At 50.4% G+C, this 20,126-nt stretch overlaps 1 protein-coding gene across 5 annotated transcripts in view; it reads left to right on the top strand.

Moving 5' to 3' along the window:
• Nucleotides 1–20,126, top strand: part of SMARCA4 (SWI/SNF related BAF chromatin remodeling complex subunit ATPase 4) — a 778,095-nt gene that overhangs the window by 547,287 nt on the left and 210,682 nt on the right. For all 5 annotated transcript variants that reach the window (XM_078684950.1, XM_078684957.1, XM_078684972.1 and 2 more), the window contains exon 31: nt 10,881–10,982. In XM_078684950.1, coding sequence (XP_078541076.1) covers nt 10,881–10,982 — 102 coding nt within the window. The remainder of the gene's footprint in view (nt 1–10,880; nt 10,983–20,126) is intronic.

The following is a 20,126-nucleotide window of genomic DNA, read 5'->3' as shown; positions in this document are numbered from 1 at the left end:
TTACAAAGCAATACATGCCATCTTTGGGCAGCCCGACTCCGCTGGTGTGCCTTCGGGCCTCGTGGATTCGGATGGGGGCCTGGGGCCTTGGACGCCACCGGCTCGGCGCGGCACAGTCCCCTTGGATCCAGGCCTGGATGCAGATCGGTGCCGTTCAACCTGACAACACCGCCCCGGCGCATCGTCCTCAGCCGACGCTGGTTGTGTCTCCAGCCGGAGTCAACCCCGGGCCCCCAACCTGATTTGGAAATGGAGCAGGACGGAGGACGACCGACGCCTGATCTGGCGCCGATGGGTACTTGGGTAGCCCTGGTCTACCCTGGTGTTCCTCTCAGGCCAGACTGGTAACCAGAGTAGGGTGAGGAGGACTGGGAGGGCCTGGAGACCCTCTAACCGACCAGTTGGATGAACCGGACTGGAGAGAGGAGTTGGAGGAAGCCAGTGGTCTGGATACCTTCCCAGACCTTGGCATCTTGTCTCCTCCTAGTGTGCTACGGAGGAGGGAGCTTCTTATGCAGTGGTGTTACGTAGGGCGGCCGAGACTCTCAATCTCAAGCTACCAATGGTGGTTGTCAGGACTAACCTCCTGAAAGACGTGCTTCAACTGGCAGCATGCTCTTCGGAGTCCCAGCTGCCGTTTAGTAAAGCCTTACCTGACATCCTTTTGGGCTCCTGGTCCAGGCACAATACAGGGGCTATTGTGGAAAGGATGATTGCCCGACGCCAGTGCCTCGGTCCGGGTGACCCAACTTTCCTCTCCCAACACCCCACCCCTGAGAGCTTGGTGTTCCAAGCTTCGACGTCCTGAGGCGCATTCCCTAACGCTCCATCTGATCTGGAATGCAAAAATCTGGGCCATCTTGGGAAAAAAAATTTTTTTTCTCCAGCATTGGACTGCGGTCGGTAAACACTGCATGTCTGTTGGGCAGTTACACCCACTTTGTGTGGTATACGGTAGCGCAGGTGCTGCCCCAGTGCCCGGAGGAGGCCCAGGCCGTGCTCTCCCATGCAGTCCCCGTGGGGAGAGACCATACGATGTGGACTGAACACCGCCGACTCGCTGGACAGGACGATGTCAACGTTGATAGCCCTTCGACGCTACGCCTGGCTGAGATAGACTGGTTTTCCCGGGAATGTCCAGGCTACCCTGATGGACATGCCCTTTGATGGCTGTTGCCTGTTCGGCGACCAAGCAGACAACGCGCTAGAGCGCTTTAAGGACTCTCGGGCAACGGCCAAGTCCTTGGGCCTCTCCACCACCCGCCCTGCGCAGTCTGCTTTTCGCCCCCTTTTGTGACTACGGAAGGGGTGCCCCGCCTTGTACCACCCAGAGCCACAGGCCGGCGCAAGCTGCTCAGCCCCTCCAGGGGACGTGGGACCCACTGTCATGTGTCTGGGGACCAGCGAGCGGGCCAGTCCACCAGTGCCCTGTGAGAAAGTGCCATCTTTCTTGCCTTGGTATGCCCCCACTTTTTTCTGAACTTCTGATGTGCTTTGACTGAGTGTGCCCTGGGTTCCTGCCAACCAGGTACCCAGGGCCTGTGTTCCTTCCCTAAAACTGTGCTGAAACTAAAAACCCAATTGGCATCTCTGGCCACCTGTCAGCCCATAGTAAATGGTACCCTAGGTACCCAGGGCATGGTGACCAGAGAAGACCCATGTGGCTGCAGCAATTATTGTGCCACCCTCAAGCGGCCCTGTACCCTGGCACCCACACACTGCCTCTGCAGGCTGAGTGCCTAAGTACAGAACTAAACCAAGAGTCGACATGGCACACATCCCTGTGTGCCATGCCCACATAACCCACTGCCCTAGCATACTTCAGTCACCCCTCTAGCTGGGTTCCCTATGCCAGAGGTGTGGGCACAGGTGCATGAGCCCTGTGCCCCTACAGTACCCAGGGCCATTCCTGGGCACTGTAAGTGCAGTGATGCCATTAAGAGTATATGGTGCTGGGAGGTTGTCATTACGAACTCCACAGCACCGTAATGGCTACACTGAAGACTGACAAGTTTGGTACCAAATTTCTCAGCACATTAAACCCGCACTGATGCCAGTGTGGGATTTAATGTAAAATGCACCAGAGGGCATCTTAGAGATGCACTCTGAAATCCTAGCCTTCGGTTGGTGGCTGCTGGCTAACAGGCCACGCGGCTGTGGGAGCAAAGGTGGCACAGCCAGCGGCACTCTGGCGGCTGGGTGCAGGGTGCTTTTGAGCCGTCGGGCGCTCAATGTTATCCAATGGAAAAGGCCAAAAAGGAACAAAGAATGCAGGCTCGGGGACAGAGACTCTCCAGGGGCGATCAGCACTTCGAGAGGGAAGTTGGGATCTTGGAGCACAGGTAGGTACCCCAAAGAGAGGCACAGGGGGCTGTAGGGCACCGGGTGCAGGGGTGTCTTTGGGTGTCGGAAAAGCTTACCCTCAGCGGGTCGTGGTTGGGGTGACCCCTGGTTCTGAGTCTGTAGGTGTCGTCTGGTTAGTCAAGGAGGGTCTTTGGGCACTAGACTTCGTGTCCCAGTCGCCAGGGGGACGTCCTCGTGGTCTTGGTTCGGTTGGGCCCGGCCCGGGCTCGGCGGTTGCAGAGTGGGCTGGTCCGGAGCTTCCTGGCAGGCACCAGGTGGGTTGTTGCAGCAGAGCCTCTGCTGATGGGAGTCCCAGTCATTAAGAGGGTCAAGGCAGGCAGGTCCTCTGGGTGTCCCAAGGTTGCTGTCCGCAGGAGTCGCTGGGATTAGGCAGGAGCAGGTTCCAGGATCGACAGGCTGGTAGGGCTGAGGCCAAGTCAGTTGTTGTCGTCCTGTTGTTATCAGCTGCACGGTGGGTCTTCTTCTTCTTGATCTTATTTCTTCTTTTCGTATCGGGATCTGAGGAAGGAAGGTTCAGGGAGCCCCTAAATACTGAATTTAGGGGCGTTACAGGTAGGGCAAGGACACCCCCTAGCCTGCTCCTCTCTTGTGGGAGGGGGGCAGGAGTCTAGCTGTGATTGGGCAGGGCTCCCCATCTTCAAGATGGCCTTAGCCCGGGGTCGTGCTTCACCTCGTTTTCCTCACCTCAGGGGTGGGGTTGGCACAGGCTGGCACGTCCCCCTTCCTGACGTAGTTTTTCCCGCAGTCTTGCTGCCAGAGTGGGATCAGGACTGGTGGTGGCCAGTTGCTGGGTACAGAAAATGGTCTGGAGAAGCTCACAGAGGCGGCATGCCTTTGAAGCTTCCCCCTGCCCATCCTGGGGGAGGAGACCTAGCACCTCGCCAGGATGTGCATTATTGCAGGCCCAGGAGAGCAGGGGGCTCTCCACCCAGGGGTCCAGCAACATGTCTGCTGTGTGGCAGCCACTCAGCCCAGACGTGGATTGTAGGTTAGGTTTTCAGGGGGCATCGCTAAGATGCCCTCTGGTGCATTTTACATTAAATTCCACACTGGCATCAGTGCGGGTTTAATGTGCTGAGAAGTTTGGTACCAAACTTGTCAGTCTTCAGTGTAGCCATTATGGTGCTGTGGAGTTCGTAATGACAACCTCCCAGCACCATATACTCTTAATGGCATCACTGCACTTACAGTTCTGTAGTAGGGGATCTCTTTGTATAGTCATAATCTAGTGAATAGTCCCGCCCATGTGCGTGGACCCTGGAGCAATCAAAAATAATCTCTTAAGGTGTCGAAAAATGCAGAACTGCACAGACACTTAAGAGAGAATTAAAGACAGATAATGCAGCCTATATCCACAGGCTACACTGTCCAGTACTTCAACTAGAAATTCCACCAAAAATCCACAAACAGCAAAGCCTGTCCAGATTTTCCCTTGCTTTAACAGCAAAACCCCTCTGGAATGATAGAGAGGAAGACATGGACAGACAAGCCCCATAGGCTGCCATTATGTGGCTCAGAACAGGATACTGTGCCTATAAGAGAACTTTCCAGAACTTCACAGTATCCCAGAATGCACTGCAATTCCCTTTTACTTTCAATTCTTTTTTCCGGCTCCTGCAAGCAGGACCCTGGAGCATTGAGCTCTCCCTTTTCAAGGGTTTATTGGTGATATTTTTCACTTTTTCAAAGTTATTTGAGTGCTTTTCTTGAAGTACTTTGCTGTTTCTTCCTGTTTGTCTTTGGGTGCACTCTTAATTGTCAAATATGCCTGCATTATTCGACAAATGCCCTGAGTGCTCCAGGAAGAAGGCCAAGTCTGACCCACACGAGGTGTGTATCATCTGCCTTCCTTCATCCCATGTCCCAGAGGAGTGTGACATCTGCCAGGGTTTCTCTAGCAGGACCCTGAGGGATAGGATGAAGATCAGGCTTCAGGGCCTTGAACACAAGGTGGGTCTGGAGGGGCTTCATCTGCCCATGCTGAGGCCTCTGGGGGGCTCCCCAGGGGCAGGAAGACCAGCAAACGTCCCCATTCTCCGTCGGCGTCGATTGCACCGACCACGATGTCGAGAGGGATGTCTGAAGTCTGTTCCCCGTCTCCCCAGGGCTCTGGGTCGAGGCGACGTCGACGTTCGGCGTCGAGGGACCTGAACAGGCCGCCGTCGAAGTCTCCAGTGACGATTTCGTCGTCGTCGTCGAGTATTCGACGTCGAGAGGCCCGGCGTCGGCGCACGCCGTCGAGGCGACACCGCCGTTCGCCGTCGGTGAAGAGGAGAAGGTCGTCGTCGAGGGGATCCTTGACGTCGAGGCGTAGGAGGTCGCCGTCAAGGCGTAGACGGTCGACGTCGAGGCATAGGAGGTCGCTGTCGAGGCGAAGAAGGTCGCCATCGAGGCGAAGATTGCCGTTGAGGGGCCGACGCTCGCCGTCTGGTCGCCGTTCTTCGACGCCGGGAAGGCACGGAAGGAGTTCTGGCGCCAGGAGTCAGTCTGGCAGGCGTCAAGTGCCTATGGAAGACTCTCCAAAGTCCCAGCCTAGTAAGGAGGGCGGTTCACCGGGCTCGGTGTACTCTGTTGTGTATACCCCTGCTAGGCCGAAGACAGTTACTCCGCCTCCTCCTTCTCCGTTACCGAGAGGACTTCCTCCGCGGGCTCCCACCCCGCCTCCACTTCCGCCTCCTCCGCAGCCTCAACCGCAACCCCAGTTGCCGGCTGATAAGCCTCCTCCGATCCCTCCGAGGAACGGTTCGTTGCCACGATTTCCTACTCCTCCTAAGGGGACCCCTCGGCCGAGGGCTCCATCCAAGCCAAAGTCTCCCGGCCCGGTGGAACCGGCGGGGCGACCGAAGCCAAGGAAGTCGCGATCCCGCTCCGGACGGAGAGGGAGGTCACGCAGTCGTCACAGATCCTCTACGAGGTCGAGACGGCGCCACAGGAGGCGCAAATCAGGGTCCCTAAATGGACTCTTCCAGAACCAGGTCCTTCTCCCGACCTTATCAGACTCCCCGGGGACGAGGGTGTCTACCGTGGATGACATCAGCACGTTCTAGGACGTTCTCTTGAGGGGTGCTGCAAAATTGGGAATCACGGTGACGGCTCCTACACCTACGACGTCCGTGATTTTTGAGACACTTCACAAGAAGCATTTGTCTCGCCCTCTACTACCGCTTGTGTCAGGATTGGTAGAGCCAGCTGAGGAGCTGTTCCTTACGCCTGCAACGACGAAAGCCGCTCCGTCCCGTCTTCTTAAGAAGTACAGGGCTCCGGATTCCGACCCGACTTTTCTGAGGATTGACCCTGTTCCGGACTCCGTTATAGTGACGGCGGCCAGAAAACAGCACTCTACCTCTCCGTCTTCCACCGTGCCTCCGGATAAGGAGAGCCGATGGATCGACTCAAATGGCAGGAAGGCCTGTGGGACGGCCTCTACGTCCATGAAGGCCGCTAGCGATGCGGCTCTGCTAGGGCGTTATGATCGTGCCCTGTGGGAATCCCTCCAGCAGTTCGCGGAACTCCTGCCACGAGATAGGAGGGAGGACTTCCTGGAGATCCAGAAGGAAGGGATGCTGGTCTCGAACCAAGTCATCAGCGCGGCTGCTGATGGCTCTCTTTTGGCGGCCCATGGGTATTGTCATGGGATCAACCAGCGACGCCATGCCTTAGATGGCCCGCATGAAGGCGGAGGCCGAGACTCTGACGGCTGTGGGCTTGGAGAAGCCCAAAGAAAAGAAAGCCTACCGCCCATTCCAGAGACGGTTTGGGGCGCAGGGCAGAGGGCGAGGACAGGCTTCGGGACAGCAGCAGCAACAATAGCAGCAGTTCCGGAGGCCCTTCCAGAAGCGCCAGAAGGGTAGGAGGTCAGCAGTCCTCTACAGTGAACAAGGGCGCGGCCGGGTCTCGAACCTGAGCTGTTACTTCCCCTACATCCTTTACCGGCTCTGGTGGGGGGAAGCGTTCGATTTTTCTGGCAGAGTGGAGAAAAATTACTCGGGACAAGTGGGTGCTGAATATTGTTTGCAATGGATACAGTCTGCGGTTCACCAGCCCGCCTCCATCAATTCTTCCGGTCAGCTCGCAGTTTCAGCTGCGCGAGCTCCAGGCGGAGGCCGATATCCTGTTAAGGAAAAGGGCGATAGAAGACGTACCTCTGTCTCAAAGAGGAAGAGGTCTGTACTCCCGGTTCTTCCTGGTTCGCAAAAAGGACAAGAACGAGTTCAGGCCCATTCTGGATTTGCGACAAGCAAACAAGTGGATTCGCAGAGAGAAGTTTTGCATGCTGTCGTTGCATCAGATTTATCCTCAGCTGCAACGGGGAGACTGGCTGTGTGCCATAGACCTACAGGATGCATACTTCCATGTGCCCATTGCACACAAACACAGGAAGTTCCTGCGATTCCAAGTCGGCGCCAATCATTATCAGTACACAGTACTGCCATTCGGACTGAAGTCTGCGCCCAGAACATTCTCGAAGTGCATGGCAGTTGTGGCTGCACACCTAAGGAAGAACAAGGTGTTTGTCTACCCGTACCTGGACGATTGGTTGATCAAGGCCTCCTCCTTCTCGGAAGCTCAAGCACACTTCCAGAAGATGTGCGTTCTCTTGAACAAGCTGGGGTTGCACATCAACATGTCCAAGTTTGTCCCGACGCCGGTCCAGTGCATCCAGTACTTGGGAGCCTCCATCAATACGCTGTCAGCAAGCGTGTCTCCTTCGGAGGAGCGACTATTATCACTCCTTCGGAAGGCTCAGGCTCTTATGACCACTCCAGCTACAACAGTGAGGACGGTGTCTTCTCTACTGGGATCGATGGCCTCTTGTATCTTCCTCACACCACACGCACGGCTGCACATGAGACCATTGCAGGAGTGCTTGGAGGATCAGTGGGATCAGAGGAAAGGGTCTTGGGACGACAGGATAAGACTGTCTCTACATGCTCTTCAGTCTCTGAAATGGTGGTGTTCGGCAGAGAATCTCCTGAGAGGGGTTCCCTTCCACAAGGACATTCCCACGCAGACTATCGTGACGGATGCGTCTCTCCATAGCTGGGGGGCGCACTCCGGAGACTTACAGATTCAAGGGACGTGGTCCCCAGCGGAGTCCACGTACCACATCAATTTCCTGGAACTCAGAGCTGTGCACTTGGCACTGAAGGCCTTTCATCCATCCTTCCGGACCAACTCTCTGCTTGTTCGGACGGACAATACGACCACGATGTATTACCTCAACAAGCAGGGGGGGGTCGAGATCGCGCACTCTGTGGCAGGAGGCGCAGGCGATCTGGCACTGGCTTCTGGCCAGAGGACTGACGATCACGGCTACCCATCTACCAGGTGTGCAGAATGTTCAGGCAGACGCACTGAGCAGGCTGATTCAGGAAAACTACGAATGGGTCATAAACGACGAAGTACTAGGAGACGTCTTCGCAAGGTGGGGGACTCCAGACGTAGATCTGTTCGCCACCGCCGAAAACAGCAAGTGCCGAGACTTCACCTCCAGGTACTACCAGCCGGGGACGCTGGGGAATGCGTTATGGATCAACTGGTCGAACAGCTTTCTGTACGCTTTTCCACCCATTCCCCTGATTCCAACGGTGCTCATCAAGCTGTCCCAGTCCAGGGCGCGGATGATACTGATTGCCCTGGAATGGCCCAGACAGTGGTGGTTCACGGACCTTCTTCACCGGTCTCTCCTTTCTCACATACGGCTGCCGTGCAGGCCGGACCTTCTCACGAAGTTCGGGGGGCAGATGTTGCACCCCAATCTCTTGTCTTTGAGTTTGGCGGCATGGCTCCTGAGATAGTGCAATATGGCCATCTGAATCTACCAGAAGATTGCATGGACATACTGAAGGAGGCTAAGCGACCTTCCACTAGGACTTCTAATGCTTACAAGTGGAAGAAGTTTTGCATCTGGTGCAAATCCAAGAACTATGACCCGACGACATGCAAGGAAGATGTCATCCTTCCATATCTTCTACATCTTGCGCAGTCTGGCCTTAATGTCCATTCCATAAGGTTCATCTGGCTGCATTGACTGCCTACAGGAAATGCCCTTCACAGACTTCCTTCTTTGAGATCCCTGTGATCAAAGATTTTTTGGAAGGCTTGAAGAAAGTGTTCCCTCCTGTCCGGCTTCCTTCGCCTTCATGGGAATTGAATGTGCTTCTGTCCAGATTGATGAAGGAGCCTTTTGAACCTATTCATAAGGCTTCGTTGCAGCACCTGTCCTAGAAGGCGGCGTTCCTCGTGGCCATTACATCGACCCGCAGGGTGAGTGAAATTCAGGCGTTGTGTTGCCAAGAACCTTATACTGTATTTTATGCTGCTAAGGTTGTTATGCGTACTCACCCTAAATTTCTTCCTAAAATTATATCTGACTTTCATGTTAACCAGACCATAACTTTACCTACATTTTTTCAGAATCCTTTCTCTCCAGCGGAAAGGTCCCAGCATTCCCTGGATATCAGGAGGGTGTTGAAATTTTATCTGGATAAAACCAAGGATATTCGTAGGTCAGACCAATTGTTTATCAATTATGGATCAGTCAGGACAGGTCTTGCTACCTCTAAACAGTCCATTTCTAGGTGGATTGTGTCCTGTATACAGTTGTGTTACCAAAAAGCTGGTAAGACTTTAGGGGGTAAACCTAAGGCTCATTACACCAGGGGCAAAGCTGCCACGACTGCTTTGCTCTGTAATGTTCCAATTGCAGAAATCTGCAAGGTGGCCACTTGGAAGTCGGTCCATACCTTTTCTAAGCATTACTGCCTGGACACTGATGCCAGGGCAGACGCTCAGGTTGGGCAGGCTTCGCTGCGAATTCTGTTCGCACAGTAGTGGTGTTATTTTCTCTTCTCTCTACCGCCGCTTTGGTGTGGGGATGGGCTTGCCATTCTATTCACTAGATTATGACTATACACAGAGATCCCCTACTACAGAAGGAGTAGTTTCTGTCCTGTAACTCCAGTTCTGTAGTAGGGGTATCTCTGTTATAGTCATAAGCGCCCGCCCTCCTCCCCGGTGGAGAGAGATATTCATGTACGGAATGCTACAGGTCTGGCGTGTTACGCCTTCAAAAAGAACTGAAAGTAAAAGGGACCTGCAGTGCATTCTGGGATACTGTGAAGTTCTGGAAAGTTCTCTTAAAGGCACAGTATCCTGTTCTGAGCCACATAATGGCAGCCTATGGGGCTTGTCTGTCCATGTCTTCCTCTCTATCATTCCAGAGGGGTTTTGCTGTTAAAGCAAGGGAAAATCTGGACAGGCTTTGCTGTTTGTGGATTTTTGGTGGAATTTCTAGTTGAAGTACTGGACAGTGTAGCCTGTGGATATAGGCTGCATTATCTGTCTTTAATTCTCTCTTAAGTGTCTGTGCAGTTCTACATTTTTCGACACCTTAAGAGATTATTTTTGATTGCTCCGGGGTCCACGCACATGGGCGGAACTATTCACTAGATTATGACTATAACAGAGATACCCCTACTACAGAACTGGAGTTACAGGACTGAAACTACTCCTTCCTCCTTTTTGCCAAAGGTTGATACTCCCTTTCACATCGGACAACTACCACTCTTCCAAAGTTCTTTACTCCACCTCACCCCCTGAGGAGGAGAGACAGCATCGGCTGGACCTAAAAAGGGGCTGTCTGTTTTTACACGAATCATTCCAGAGGACGTAGAATGGACGAGAAGCTTCTTGTTGGGTTCACAGGAACAAAGAATGTAAAAGCAGTGTGGAAAAGAACCATCTCTTGCTGGGTCACACTAGGCATTATGATCTGCTAGGCATTAACGAAGAAGAAGCATCCTGAAGGCTTGTGGTTCATTCGACCATTGGCCAGTGTGTTCCTTCTGCAGGGAGTGTAGCTCTAGTGTTTCTATTGTTTGTAGAACATTTAGCAGTGACAGACTTGCTGTCTTTGAGCGTTGACCTGTACTCCTATCTTTTCACTCTCTTTGATTGACCAAGGGATTGTTTGGTAGAATACAGAATAAACCTGGTCCTTTACTGATTGCAGTTGTTGGCTCTTTGTTATTCACATCCTCTCCTTACAGGAGTGTTCTGATTTGCTGGTAGGTAAGGATTCAAAGCAGGGTAAGCGTAACATCCACTTTCAGTGAGTTGTAATGGTTAAAAGGGGTGTGGTGCTGTGTATAAGAGATGTAGTGGCAGCATTACACTGGTTTGATTAGTTACAGAGAATTGCGTAAGGAAGCATGACATAAAAAGTGTCAAACTGCAGAACCATGGTAAATATAGCAAGGTTTCAAATCGTAAAAACACATTTTTGATTTTACTGTAACCCCTCATAATTTTGGTTGTTCCATATTGAATTGTTAATGGATTCACGTGCTTTCAAAACTCTCCATTCATCAGGAAAGTAGCATGTCTCATGTTTAATATACTTTAAACATGCAAAGCTGTAAAATGCCAGCGTTGGTGAGCTAACTTTACAGGTAAATTACATCTGTGCACATACCCAATTGCTATTAAATGATTTGCTCCTTGGCCTTTTCTAGGAGAGGATACGAAATCATAAGTACCGAAGTTTGAACGACCTGGAGAGGGATGTGATGCTGCTGTGCCAGAATGCTCAGACCTTTAACCTTGAAGGCTCGCTGGTAAGCATGGGGCACTTTACACATGGTGACTACAGTAGTGGGGCTAGGCAGGAGTGGAACATGATAGAGAATTTGTAAGTACTTTAAACAGGCCTGTAACACCTTTTACAATGTATATGGTAGCAGTCTGGAAAGCACTAGCTGCCTATTACCAACTCGCCTTCACTCTGGAATTTAATGAGGATACGTGCTGCAGAGGTAACCCAATCCTTGAGATGTGAATGCCCGTCTCTCTGGAGTTAATTGCTGCAGAGTTCAGTGAATCCTGCATTGTGTGGTTCTTGAAAGAATGGGACTGACATAGCGGGATTTGTGCCAGAAGTTTAAATGAAGCCATGAGGCAGTTGAACTTGCAGACTGAGAGTCTGTTGAAGGAATTCCTTAGAGGTTGTGTACTGTAGATCTGTTTACAGACAGGGAGTAAGACTCAGTAGATGGGCACCTAAAGATTTTGTCCCCACTTTCCCTGCCATTATTCAGTACTCTAGCAATTTAGCCATACGGATTACTGCATCACTGTTCTCTCCTGCCTCCCTGCAAAGGTCCTCAACTTAATCCACCATATTCCTTTTTATCTGTCCTAGATCTGCTCCTATTGACAGGCACTCATGTCTTAATCTATCACAGTACTTTGAGGTGTTGGAACGACAATGCTGCTCCAATGCTTGTACTAATTATCTAGTCTGGTCTTGTTGCCTACAAATCAGACTTCTGCTCCCCTTCTCCAATACTTCATTCCTTTGGAGGCAGGCTCATGCACGACTGATCCTGAGCTAGGCACTTTCTTATTACACCTCATGAGGTGGTGCTACAGTTCAAACAGTACCCTTTGGCATTGCAAGAAGTAGCACCCCGAGCTAAGAATGCATGGTTTATTTATACCCACACAGGGGCTCAAAAGAAGGCGGTACAAAGCACAAGAGCATATTTTATGTACATATAAGGTAATATCGAGAGGCACAATCGATCAGTGGGAGGAGCTAACAGTCTTGGGGGTTGGACTAACACATTCCAATCTACAGCTAATCACTACCAGATGTGAACCCTAACAGTCAGCGGCAAAACAAGGGGACACTAATAATAGCCTGTTGCTGGGCAGATTCAAGTGCCATGGACAGGAAGATAGGACAGAGCACATGGTCGGCACAAGGTAGCATGTAGCAGACAAAATGGCTGCCATGGATACAAAATGGAGGCTGTTAAATGTCAACATAACGGCTAGAACTAAGATGTCTTTCGCTAATGCTCAATCTAATCGCTGTTAAATTACAACACCTCCTATGGATAACACTGGGCCTCAGAACTCTGCACCCAGCCAACCTAGTGCCTCTGAGGATGCTTTGAGACTGCATCCTTGATCCTGGGGGAACCCTGGTTCTAATCCCAGAAGACCAACTCCTACAAATAACTACTTACCTTTACACCGATAACCACATTTCTTCCCATAGGAGTGCATTGACTGCGTTCTTGTGAAAATTGTTTTAAGTGTGAAGTTGGTTTTGTATGAGAACTTGAAATACTGCAAATATCTAAAAACTGCTTTACTTACCTTTTTCTCTTGGAAATGTCCCAGTGTGATATCTAGGCATATCACACTGAGTAGAAAAAGTATTCCATAAAGTAATCTGTAAAGTAATCTAACAGTAATTTAAAGTGTATTTAAAGTAAAAACTAACATGTAACAGTCATTTTCATTCAGCTTGCTTGTATTGTTCAACCTACCTTGAAAAGTACCATTTACACTTACCTGTGCCAGGCTTGTTTGGTTCTAGAAAATACATATAACTAAACAATATTTTTATTCAAACACATTGGTCTGAGTTCAGTCTTCGAGTGTGTGACTTCATTTCTTGCCTAAGTCTGTACAACAAATGCTTAACACTGCCCTCTGATAAAGCCTTACTGCTCTCCCACACTACAAAAAATTAAGAGTAAGGTGCTATCTACTTTTACTTCTGCCTAGCTTTGGGGTTCCACTGGACTCTGTGCACACTATAATACAAAGCCAGCTTCCTACATTGGTGGATCAGCAGTGGGATATGGAACTTTACATTTGTTGGACTGACTTGGCCAACACCTGATCACATAACAGAACTCCTAAAGTATCTTTAGAAATTCCGATTTTTGAATTGACAAGTGTTTCCAAATTGTTAAATGATTTGTTAGGCCCTTGGTTAAGTCCCTGTAGAATTTTAGAAACATAAATGCTCACTTTAGTCAGGGTCAAGAGGGGGTAGAAGTTTACTTTCGCAATGTCTCTTAAAAGGAACCCAGCTGTTTGTGAAGATAACAATGACATAGAGAACCAGGTTGAGGAGCTCGACCTCACCCCTTATCTCCACTTAGAATTTAGGGAATTAAGGTCTCTATGTAAACTTAAAAATATTAACATGGGGTCCCATCCCTCCAAACAAAAGCTCTAGGAGCTGGTGGCAGGGTATGCTAAGAACCATCTCTCTGAGAATGGTGAAGACCTCTCAGAGAAAGAATAAGAGGGAGCGGATGAGGATAAATACCACCTCCTCCCACCCTTCATACAGAAAGAAGGGCCCCAGTGCCCCTCAATCCAAGAATACAACTTACTGTACCTAGATCCCACACAGGTGTGCCAGGTGCTTCTGAGGACATTGAGGACAGCCTCAATGAGGAGACCAACCTCTTAGTGAGGTTGACCAAAATATTAGATCTAGAGCCCAGACTCCTGGCTCTAGAAAAAGAGAGAGCAGAATTTAGCTTAGCTCCCATCAATGGTGGCAGCAATTTACCAAACAAGGATAGAGATCAATCTTATGATCCTAAAATCCCCAAAGGGATTGTCCCTAAATATGAAGAGGATGATGATATCAGAAAATGGTTCACAGCCTTTGAGAGGGCTTGTGAAATTAGAAAGGTGAAGAAGTCCCACTGAGGGCACTCTTTTGGGAACTGTTCACTGGTAACTGCAGTGACAGACTCCTGACCCTTACAGGGGCAGATGCTGGGTCTTATGATTGAGAGCTTTGGACTCACAACTGAGGAATATCGAACTAGATTCAAGGGGGCTCTCTAAACCCAAAATCAGGCCTGGATTGACTTAGTTGACTACTCAGTTAAGACACTGGGTGGTTGATTAACTGGAAATAATGTGCATGATTTCCATGGACTTTACAATTTGTTTATGAAGGAACATATTTTGAGTAATTGCACTAATGAAAAGTTACATCAGCATTTGGTAGACCTAGGTCTAATTTCTCCCCGAGAATTGAGAAAAACGGAAGACCACCGGGTCTAGACTAGGGTAACAAAGACACCCACTGGGGGTGACCAAAAGAAAGGGGTTTTAACACCTCTCCAGGGGGAACGGGGTGAGAACCCCAAAGATAAAAAGCCTGAGTTTTCAAAAGGTCCCCAAAACTCTTTCCAGTCCAGTAATAGATACAAAGGGAAGAACGTTGACCCCCAAAGGCCTGGTGTTTCAATTGTAAGAAGTTGTGACACTTAACTGGAGATGTGACTTGTCCTAGAAAGAAGCCCCCTAGTTCTCCCACAGCTATCCGGATCAATTGTGTGCCCAGAGCAAATCAGGGTTCACACTGAAGCAGTTCTAGTCACTGAGTGTGAAGTTGAGTTTGCCACTTTAGCTGTGTGACCACCTAACTTAAAGAAGTATTTGCAATACCCCTGGATCAATGGGACTATAATAGAGGCCCTGAAGGATACAGGTACCAGTCTCACTATGGTGAGAGGCACACTGGTTTTCTAAGAGCAATACCTAATCAAGAAACGATGACCCTGTTACCACTAACCATGCCATGACTATGGTGACATTAGACTTGGGGTGGGGGGTGGGGTTTCTAGCCTGAAATAGGTAATGGTCTTTTGAAAGCTTCCACCTGCCTAGCAGCTTTATAATGACCTGGCGACCTCAGCATGGGCTGTGGTAGAATTGAAAACCCATGCAGCAATGCTGGACATGCCTGACATTGTGTGTGTTAAGACTTGGGCCCAGGGGGACCCGCTAGGGAAGAGCTGTACCCTGGACAGCAGACCTGTCCAACTCTTGAGAGACCGATGCAGCAAAAGGGAGATTTCGGTGGTCCCTGTAAGAAAGTTAGTTTCTGTTGCAGGCCAGGCCTCCCCCCCCCCCCCCCCCCCCACGTTTTGCCTGATGCACTTTTTCCGTGATGTGCCCCGGGTCCCTGCCAATCAGGTACCCAGGGCCTGTGTTCCTTCAAAAACTGTACACAAGCCTAAACCCAATTGGCATCTCTGGCCACATGTCAACCCCTAGTAAATGGTACCCTTGGTACCCAGGGCATTTTGACCAGAGAAGACCCCTTAGGGCTGCAGCACTTAGTGCCACCCTTAGGGGTCCTGTACCCTGACACACACGCACTGCCTTTGCAGGCTGAGTGTCCTGGTGCAGAACTAAACAAAGAGTCGACATGGCACACATCCCTGTGTTCCATGCCCACAAACCCACTGCCCTGGCATACATCAGCCATCCCTCTAGCTGGGTGCCCTATGCCAGTGGTGTGGGCACAGGAGCATAAGCCCTGTGCCCCTGCAGTACCCAGAGCCATTCCTGCAGTGATGCCATTAAGAGTATATGGTGCTGGGGGGTGTCATTACGAACTCCACAGCACCATAATGGCTACACTGAAGGCTGACAAGTTTGATATCAAACTTCTCAGCACATTAAACTCACACTGATGCCAGTGTGGGATTTAATGTAAAAAGCACTACAGAGGGCATCTTGGAGATGCCCCCTGAAACCTAACCTACAAACCACGTTTTGTCTGAGAGGCTGCCTAGGCTGCCACACAGCAGACATGTTGCTGGACCCCTGGGTGGAGAGCTCCCGCTCTCCTGGGCCTGCAACAATGCACATCCTAGAACGAGGTGCCAAGCCTCCTCCCCCAGGATGGTTAGGGGAAGCTTCAAAGGCATTCCGCCTTTGTGAGCTTCTCCAGACCACTTGCTGTACTCAGCAACTGGCCCCCACCAGTTATGACCCCCACTCTGGCCGGAAGACTGGCGGTAAATCCTACGTCAGAAAGGGGTGTGGGCCAGCCTTTGCCAACTCCACTCCTCAGGTGGAAGAGGCGAGGTGACGCACAACCCCAGGCTCCAGCCTTCTTGTAGATGGGGAGCCCTGCCCAATCACAGATAGGCTCCTGTCCCCCTCCCACAGGAGAGGAGCAAGCTAGGGGGTGTACCAACCCCAGGACAGGAACCCATTGGTCCCTGCCCTTGCCCTACCAGTAATGCCCCTAAATTTAGTATTTAGGGGCACCCTGAACCTATTTCCAGTGATCCAGATTCCGAAACAAGAAAGAAGAAGAAGGAACAAGAAGACCTGCCGTGCAGCTGCTAAAAAGAGGAAGACATCAACTGATTTGGCCCCAGCCCTACCAGCCTGTCGACCCTCGAACCTGCTCCTGCTAAACCCCAGGTGTCTCCTGTGGTCAGCAACCTCAAAAACCCCGGAGGACCTGACTGCCATGTGACTGTGACTATCCCAAGAGCAGTGGCAGCCCTGGCATCAGCCCGGAACCGTGAACCCTGCACACTCTGCACCTGCCAATCCTGGCCTGTGCTGGAGTGGATCAAGACCCTGAGGACGTCCCCCGGCGATTCTGACCTGGAGTCCAGTGCCCAAGGACCCTCCTCGACGACGCCTGCAGCCTCAGAACAAAGGACCCCTCCGACCGTGACCGGCACGGGTTAAGATTTCCTGACGTCAAAAGACACCCCTACACCCGGCACCCCACGGCCCCCTGTGCCCAACTCCTGGGTGTCTACCTATCCTCCAAGATCCCAACTTACCCCTCGAAGTGTCGATTGCTCCAGAAGATCCCCCGTCCCTGAACCTGCAGCCTTTGTTCCCTTTTGAAGATCTCCATTGAATAACATTAAGCGCCCGATGGCTCAAAAGCACCCTGCACCCAGCCGCCCAAATGCCCCTGGCAGTGCAACCTGTACCCTACACTACTTCCCCATTTGCCCTGAGGAAGTGACCAGGAGCCCAGCTCCCACAGCCGCGTGGCCAGCTAGCCAGCAGCCACCAACCGAAGACCCCCAGCGTCTCATTGGATAACATTGGGTCTAACTACCTCTGCTCCCGGCTGCCCCAGTGCCGGTGAGGGTGTACCAACTATACCTACCTGACCCTGGGGGACCCCTGAGTCTATGCCCAGAACCTTAACTTCACCAGTCGGGAATTCACCTGAAAACTGATTACTCACTTTCCTGCCATAGGATAACATTGACTGGTTTAACTCGAAAAATCTTTAGTGTGAAGTTTTGAAACTTTAAAATATTCATCTAAAATCAGCCAAGTAATGAATTTTGAATTACTCACATGTGATCAGGAGAGAAGCCAATTCTGTACCTTGTAGCCCAGTACTGAACCTCAAAAGTAATCACAACCATGTTTGCTAGTAATCTAAATGTATTCCATAGGAAACCATTGACTGTTTTTCTGTGAAATTTCTTCTGTCTACTTTTGAAAATTACAAATATTCCTTCAAAATCGTATCAACTACTAAAACGTAATTACTTACCTGTCTTAGGTAGAGGCCCCAGTGCTGAACCTAGGAGGACAGTACTGGATTACAAAAGTAACGATAACCTACTTTACCTGTGCTTTGAATTTCTTTCCTTTGGATAACATTGCTAGTTTTTCAGTTTCTAAGTGTCAACTTTTAAAATACCGTTATATTCTTCAAAAATCGTTGCAATAACTAAAACGTTTTTACTAAACTGTTTTCAGCTTAGACCCCAGGACTGAATCTATGATCCAGTCCTGAAGTTATAAAAGTAATCTATAAAGTAATCAGCTGCATTTATGTAGAAAAACCCATTGAGCGCAATGTTAAATTGTGTTTAGAATTGTGTTGGCTACTGCAACCATTGTACCTATTGTATTTACAAAGTTATTGCCTCTTAGCAAAGTAATGACCTGAGAGTACTCATATTGAGAAAATTATATTTTGATACCTGTTGGTTCTAAAAATAAAACGACTATATCTTTTGATATAAAAACAATTGGCCTGGAGTTCAGTCCTTGAGTGTGTGAAACCTTTTGCTGACTAAGTGTGTACAACAAATGCTTTACATTGTCCTCTGGTACTGCGTTACTGCTCGACCTTGCTACCACTTTTGAGAGTACGGTCAGCCCTGACTTTAACCTCTGTTATACCTCTGGGGATTGAGGACTCTATACACACTATACCTTACTTTGGTCCAGAACATATGGAGCCACTTTCTCACATACCCACAGAGCCTATTGGGAGGAGGGACTACTGTACACTGAGTCAAGAGACCCCAACCCTGGAGCCACTAGGAGAGTGGTAGTGCCTCAGATGTACAGGGAGTTTTTACTCACTTTGCCTCATGACATCCCCCTAGCCCGGCATCTGGGCCAAATCGAAATTTGGGAAAGGCTAGTTAGCCGATTTTACTGGTCCCATATGTCTCAGAAGGTGAAGGAGTTTGTCAGCTCCTGTGTCACCTGTCAAGCTGGTGGCAAAACAGGAGGCCCCCTTAATTCTACTCCCAGTGGTTGGTGCACTCTGAAAAGGTAGCTGTGGACACAGTTTTTTTTTTTTTGCAGAGTTTTAAATAGCGCGAACTAGACCCGAACCAAATCAGGTATCAGAGCGCTTTACATAGCACCAGTTACGTTACATGAGGACACACTTTCATTTTAGGCATGGGGAGATTAAGTGATTTGCCCAGAATCACAGGAGGTTTTTGGCGTCGTTACCGAGACTCGAACCCAGATCCCCAGGTCCGAGGTCGAGCGCCTTAGCCGTTAGGCCACAGTGGGTCCATTAGAACCCCCCACAGCATCCGAAACAGCTTTATACTGGTGGTAGTGGATCATTCCATCAGGTATCCTGAGGCAATTCCCCTTAGGACCACTACAGCTCCTGTAGTAGCCAAGACCCTCATTGGTGTCTTCACCAGGGTAGGGTTACCTAAGGAGGAGGTTTCAGACAGGGAGGTCAAACTTCATATCTGCTTACCTAAAACATATGTGGTAAGTCTGTGAAGTGCAGTACACGTTTGCTACACCCTGTCACCCACAAACCAATGGTCTTGTTGATAGGTTCAACAAGACTTTGAAAGACATGATTATGTGGCTCCCTGAAAAACTCAAAAGGAGATGGGATGGTCTTTTACAATGCTTGCTTTTCACCTACAGGGAGTTGCCTCAGCAGGGAGTAGGGTTTCCCCCCTTTGAACGTCTGTTTCGTCATTGTGAGAAAGTGCCATCTTTCTTGCCTTGGTATGCCGCCACTTTTTTCTGAACTGCTGATGTACTTTAACTGAGTGTGCCCTGGGTCCCTGCCAATCAGGTACCCAGTGCCTGTGTTCCTTCCCTACAAAGAAAAGCTATGCTGTCAGCCCCTAGTAAATGGTACCCTAGGTACCCAGGGCATGGTGTCCAGAGAAGACCCCTGAGGGCTGCAGCACTTATTGTGCCACCCTCAGGGGCCCTGTACCCTGGCTCCCACACACTGCCTTCGCAGGCTGAGTGCCTAAGTACAAAACTAAAGCAAGAGTCGACATGGCACACATCCCTGTGTGCCATGCCCACAGAACCCACTGCCCTGGCATACTTCAGTCACCCCTCTAGCTGGGTGCCCTATGCCAGAGGTGAGGGCCCAGGTGCATGAGCCCTGTGCCCCTACAGAACCCAGGGCCATTCCTGGGCACTGTAAGTGCAGTGTTGCCATTTAAGAGTGTATGGTGCTGGGAGGTTGTCATTCACGAACTCCACAGCACCATAATGGCTTCACTGAGGACTGACAAGTTTGGTACCAAACTTCTCAGCACATTAAACCCGCTCTGATGCCAGTGTGGGATTTAATGTAAAATGCACACGAGGGCATCTTGGAGATGCCCACCAAAAACCCGAACCTACAATCCACGTCTGGGCTGAATGGCTGCAGAGGCTGCCACACAGCAGACATGTTGCTGGACCCCTGGGTGGAGAGCCCCCCGCTCTCCTGGGTCTGCAACAAAGCACATCCTGGGCGAGGTGCTATGTCTCCTCCCCCAGGATGGACAGGGGGAAGCTTCAAAGGCATACCGGCTCTGAGATCTTCTCCAGACCATTTGCTGTACCCAGCAACCAGCCCCCCACCAGTCCTA

Source organism: Lissotriton helveticus, chromosome 1_1, assembly GCF_964261635.1.
Source record: "Lissotriton helveticus chromosome 1_1, aLisHel1.1, whole genome shotgun sequence".
Lineage (NCBI taxonomy): Eukaryota > Metazoa > Chordata > Amphibia > Caudata > Salamandridae > Lissotriton > Lissotriton helveticus.
This window is presented reverse-complemented; position numbering and strand designations above follow the sequence as displayed.